The sequence below is a fragment of the Alligator sinensis genome, unplaced genomic scaffold (genome assembly GCF_000455745.1).
Source record: "Alligator sinensis unplaced genomic scaffold, ASM45574v1 scaffold702_1, whole genome shotgun sequence".
NCBI classification, from domain to species: Eukaryota; Metazoa; Chordata; order Crocodylia; family Alligatoridae; genus Alligator; species Alligator sinensis.
Genome location: NW_005842567.1, coordinates 896,704 through 902,724, shown reverse-complemented (window position 1 = coordinate 902,724; position 6,021 = coordinate 896,704). Strand labels below are relative to the sequence as shown.

Genomic DNA, 6,021 nt, shown 5'->3' with positions numbered 1-6,021 from the left:
TCTGCTCAACAGGGGTTTAAAATAAAAAAACTAACAAAAAACCTTGTCCTAGATTTGAATACCGTCCCAAACCAGGTGGTTGCTCAGCTTCATCTTTGGCCCAGCAGATCAGGCTGGAAACTAGAGTTCCATATCTCTCCGTCACCGCTGGAGTCAGATCATCAGCCAGTGGAAACAGGCATAGCACCACTGACTTGTTCTGATTTATGCTAGTTGAAGATCTGTCCCTCTTCCTCTGAAAAGTCCAACCTAGATGCTCCTGTCCTTCATATAAATGTCCAGATCTCCTCTGAATCCTGTTATGATTTTTTTTTCAGTGATACATTTTGTAACAAGTTCTTTAGACTATGCACTTTTATCAACTCTAAATCTACTGCCATTAGCTTTCATGAAATATATTTGTTCTTGAAGTATGAGATGGGGAGTAGAGGTGGCCAACTTACCTTGTCTTGCCATTTATTTTGCATACTTTTGTTCCATACCTCTGTAGTCTCCTCTCTGATTACATAATATAGCACACTAAGATAAAGTGCATGATAATACTTCAGAACAATTAAATGGCTCTAAAACAGAGATACTGGGCTAACTTTATCCAGGGTTTTATTCTATTGATTCTACAGAGTGCACTTCAGTTACAGCAGAGACTAATCTGTTTCCTTGTTCATTGTTTATAGGCATGTATTTTACAAACTGAGAAATGTTTTAGTAGGGAAACAGTTATTTTGAAATTGCTGGGTGGCAAATTATGGTCCTAAATATATCTGAAATATCTGCATCTGGTTTTAAATAGCAGCATAAAAGGCAGAAGCTACACAAATGTGTGTTTGACCTCTTTGTAAGCTTATATGTGACAAAACTTAACCATTGTAAATAAATGCAGAGGTTAACTTAAGGTAAGTTTAAATATTTATTTTTTAGTTACTATTCCCTAATTCTACCTTGGGTTTGTCTTGGAAAGCCATTAGATAATTTCTTTGTTAAAGAGAACTGAAACCTCAGTACAGGAGCTAGACTTTGGATTTGCTCAGAGCAATACAGGCTTATACAGAAAATGGGAGAAATTCATCTTACCCAATTAACTAGCATTACAGATGAATTGTGCCTCTTTTCTCAAAATGGAACTGTAAGAATCTGTCTGAATACTGTGAAAATCCTGGGCACAAAGTCAGTTCTTTAAAGAACAGGATCTAGTATTCAAAATGTCCTTTGCTTTAAACATTTATGACAATAAAGTTACTGAGTTACTTACCTTTGCCATTTCCTCCACTTCAGAAGCTGTATGGGCACCCTGCGCAAAGCTGTCATATCTATGAAAGAAGAATTTAAGTTGCTGTGCTGAAGAGGAACACAATACAAGGGAGTAAACAGACAGCTGTTTTGCTCTAATACATGGCAATAAACTTTTCAAAATATGTTTTATGAATTATCCCCAAGATTAAAATGTTGTTTTTCAAGTACATCCTAATGTTTATTTCCACCCCTAGAAAAAGGGTGCTTGAATCTGTCAATTTGTGCATGTTCCAACTGAGAGCCAAGAAGGGACCTCAGGTTAGGGACAAGTACACTTTTCTAATGGCAATAAAGTAATGCTTTGCACCCAGCATTTTAATAGAAGAAGTTATTTTGTAATCTTAGTTCATTTTACAGATGTCAACAATTTCTTAAGTGCTGGCAAGAATTTAGGGCACTGCTATAATCTATAAAGCCTTACATGGCCTGAGGCTGGAAGACTCCTTACACCATGCTGCTATAGTTGAAATCAGGTGGGTGTCCTAGTCATATAAAAGTGCAGGAGCAATTGGCAGTGGAATCTGGGGACCTTTGGAATTTGGTCTCCCCCACCCCCACCATCCAAAATATTCCTAATTTATGAATCTTCAGCACACACTACTAGATTAATCTTTTTTTCCTCAAAATTATAAGGGATTGTGAAGACTCTAAAAATGTCAATACATTTTCACCTACTCAATTTTTATTATACATCTAAAATAAATTTAAAAATACCAAAGGAAATATGCAATAACTAAAGAAAATATTGCAACGGACTTCTATAGGATTATTAATATGGGAAGGAGGTGAGATAGATTTTTCCCCATATAGCCAGAAAACTGTTCTTAATTAACATGAGGAAATCAATCATATCACCAAAAGAACAAAAGGCTCATTCAGATCACAGTCCTAACTTTAAAAATTGAAAATAAAAACCCCATAGGCCCTCCAAACACACTGAAAGGAATTTTACTTAATTTGTGCTTGGTTTCAACTGCTTTCCATTAAGCAACTTGTTTCTTAAAGGAGTTTCTTTGCGCATGCGTGCGCGCGCGCGCGTGTGTGTAGTTGTCATTATGAATCAAGTCTTTTTGCATGGGCCTTTTCTTTCAGTTCCTTAAGACTTTCATTTGCTCTTTTATCGTGCTTCAGAAGCAAGTGTAAACTAGTTTCTTGGCAAGGTCTCTGTGGCTGAGCCTTTCCTCCCAAAGGGCTTTGTCATTTATTTGCAATATGTTTGCAGACAGGGAAGAAGAGTTGAAAAGTCCAGCATTTTTGCTTTTGTGACGATGAATTTAAAAGCAGAAGTTCTCACTGACATACCACCTAATCCAAAACCCACTGAAGTCAATGGAAAAAACTCCATTGATTTCAGTGAGCTCTGGATCAGGCCGAAGAGTCTAAAATCAACATGCCTTAATTTCTTAATAGCAGTTAATTTTAATAGCAGTATTTCTATTGAACTCAATGCAGTTGCTGCTTAAAGCAAGTGTGGTTTGCAAAATTGGGACTCAGAACTGAGTCGATGATATTTCAGAATTTTAATAAAGATTTCATCAAACCAAATCCAGTAGTGTCTAGTTTTGTTTTCCGGCATCGTGCAATCATTTCCAATCATTCTTAAATTATTTTAATCTCTCATTCTTTCAGAATCAGAAGAGCTATGTTAGATGTCATCTAGCCCAGCTCTGCTGGTACAGAAGTCTACTACACAGTTCATTTCCAACTGCAGTTCTCAGTTTTAATTATCTCAAGAGTTAGGCTTCTAATATTACACTTTCTGATGGACCTCCTCAATCAGAAAACCTTTCTGGACATTTGGCTAAATGTTTACTCTTCTAATTTCTGAATCCTCATGGTAATACCCCGCTGCACAACCATAAATCATTCCTTCCCATCCTAACTGTTAACATTCTTTAAATAATAAATTATTTTTATGCGGGTGCCTGAAGAAACCAATCGTCTTTCTAGCTCTTCTCTTGGCTTCCTCCTGTTTGTTAGCATTTAGAAATGAAAGTTCTGCTTACTCATAGGTAAGTATTTTGCAACATCAGAAATAAGTCATAATTTAACTCCCCCCCTCCCCTGCTTTTGGCCTCTAAATGCTGTTTACAATCTATTATTTATTTTTAGCTAGCTCTGACACAGGAAGCCAGGTAGCTGTTGCAAAATGGATGACTACAGAGTGCACGATTAAAAGCACAACTGCATTTAACAATAATAAAACCCATGACCCAGATTCCACGGCAAAGTGATAGTGTCACTCAAGCTCTAACCTCCCACTGCCCATCTCTGGGTTCTCCAGTATCAGATTACAATCTACTTCCTTTTTGAAGTCTTATCAATATTGCACAAGAAGTCAACTAGCTACCAATCAAATCATACGAACATGCTCAAGACAGATGGCTACACAAAGTTTAACTACGTACTTCTTTTTCAATATAACCTCTATTTCAACCTGCTATAAGAAGAAGGTAAGAATGAGAAAGAACATCAAATGCCTTGGAACTGAAAATGATCATAGGTTTTACTTACTGAAAGCTATGATGTTACAAACCTTTTATTAGCATCTTAATTATCTCCACGTAAATATACTTTTTTTGCAGCCTTCCATAAACTATTCCCATAGCAAAACAACCACCACAGCTGAGCTGATAAGACTGTCCCTTCTGTACAAAAAAATCATCTAAACAGTCATTAATGCCTTGTTATTTGCAGGCTTCTGCCAGTCCGACTTACTTACATGGCTTACAGTGCTGCCTCCTATTGTATTTCACTTACTCGCCAAATAATTCTGCCTGGTGACAGGGAAAGCATTTTTAATGCTTTGTCTATACATAAAGCAAATCACATGGCAAGGCAACACCTAAAAGAGGGTGGAGAAGTTTTCTACAGGGAGACGTGACTCGAACATTTAGCAATCAGCTAAGGCACACGTCAGGATAGCTTTGCTGTTTATTTTTCAAACTTGGCCTTGTAATGACTCAAGGTAACCTGAGCCAGAGATTTGATTTATATTTTATGTAGAAAAATGAAAACAAATAAATAATAAGGAAAACTGAAGCAGGAGGTATGGCCAATATTTATTTACCTTTCTGCTCTTTAAATGATGTTATTTTAATGCTTGTCAAAGTTGCCAAATAGAGAAGCCCAAAATGTAAAGTCTCCTCAGCTTTGATTTTATATGGTCTCATGTCCCAGGGCCTTTCCTCTTTCATTTTCCTGGAATCTGATTCTCTCTTTTAGTTACCCAAATACCTATACACTACTCTGCCCTTAAGGGGGCTGGACTGGGCCCCTGAACACTCCCTATGGAAGGGCCTTCCTCGGTTGAATAGAAATGGTGCGCAGGCTGTATACAAGTCCTGCTCTCAGCCCCTAGTGCAGGGGTCACATTGAGGGTGGGGCAGGAAAAGGAGGCAAGTGGCATTGCTGGAATGTGTTGTGACACAGCTACTAACTGCTTTCCAACATTCATAAGGGACTGGTAATTTTCAAGTATTTTCACTTCTGTGCTTTTACTTGTGGCTGCCTTGACCTACATCACAGGAGCAAACATGTGCAAAGCCACCCCCCTATCCACTACAAATGCTTCCTTAAAGCTCTCCTCAACTGCAATACAAGAAACTCAAAAATGGTCAGCTGGTGTGTTACATCAGCTACTTATCCTTGTGTCCAGTATTACCTCATTATTAATTTATGTGTATATTTGATTTACATATTGCTCAAATGCTCAATAATGCAATTGCTCAATAAAGACTCAAAGTAGCTTATAATAAAAATGAGATAAATTATAAAAACAGATACAATATTAAAATAAAATACAAAGTAATAAAACAGTAACCCAGAACTTAACCCTGCTTGCTAAAACCCTGCCCAAAGACAGTAAAAGCTATTTTAACCAGCATTTTACTAATCAGAATACTTTATTAACCAGAATTTAATAGATCTGTGCTGGCGGGATGAGGCCAGGGCAGCACCAGGCTCTTCCCGGAGGCGCTGGGTGCTGGGACTGGCCCACCTCACTGTTTGGCTTGCCCAGCAGCGGGATGCACATGGCGCTGCACCACTTTCAAAGCAGCGGCAGCAAGGTGCAGAGGCAGAGAGCAGAGCCCAACCCACAGCTGCAGCCTGCCCTTGCCCTGTGCACAGATAAAAGAAAGTAGATCGAAGAAAACTTACCTGCCCACTGGGCCAGCTGCCAGTATAACTCTCAGATAACTGGAATCTTTAGATAACCAGCACCTCCTTACTCCACTCATGCCAGATAACAAAGTTTTTACTGTAAAAACGTCTTAAAACACTTCTGGAAAACATCCAGGCTTGGGCCTCTAAACTCTGCTATGTGTAAATAAATATTATAATATCACAGCAAGTATTGCCAGCATGCTTAACAATTACTTGAAGCCATTATTTATATCCCATGGGGAAAGTACTTGATGGACAGCATATATTGCAATAGACCGGAGACTAACAGCCATGCAATGTATAAATCTTGTTGAAAGCCTGAGAGAGCTAGATTTCATCAGGGGTTGGGAATTTAACTCTTCTTTGCTCCTGAGTCTTTATTCTTTCTGACATTTAACTGGTAACTTTTATTCATCTGATCAAATAAAATCGTCAACCTCCTGGGTCACACAAAGAAGTTGAGGCTGGAGAAATGCCTAATTTAGATGTAGACACAAAGTTTCATGGACACTGTGTCCTCTTTTTCTGATTACCATAGACAGGTAGAATGAAAGTATGTTCCAC

At 38.2% G+C, this 6,021-nt stretch overlaps 1 protein-coding gene and 1 long non-coding RNA gene across 8 annotated transcripts in view; one reads left to right on the top strand and one right to left on the bottom strand.

Moving 5' to 3' along the window:
• The window catches only part of LOC106722700, a 19,562-nt gene extending 18,168 nt beyond the window's left edge, over positions 1–1,394 (top strand). Inside the window, exon 4 of the long non-coding RNA XR_003096004.1 lies at positions 1,273–1,394. This is a non-coding gene — a long non-coding RNA (uncharacterized LOC106722700). The remainder of the gene's footprint in view (positions 1–1,272) is intronic.
• Positions 1–6,021, bottom strand: part of EXPH5 (exophilin 5) — a 90,636-nt gene that overhangs the window by 13,961 nt on the left and 70,654 nt on the right. For 3 of the 7 annotated variants that reach the window (XM_025214100.1, XM_025214099.1, XM_025214098.1), the window contains one exon: positions 1,250–1,307. In XM_025214100.1, the coding sequence (XP_025069885.1) occupies positions 1,250–1,307 (58 nt within the window). Of the gene's footprint in view, positions 1–42; positions 297–1,249; positions 1,308–3,804; positions 3,906–4,012; positions 4,068–6,021 lie in introns of those variants that run through there. The other 4 variants (XM_025214103.1, XM_025214102.1, XM_006032356.3 and 1 more) reach the window with 4 other exon arrangements.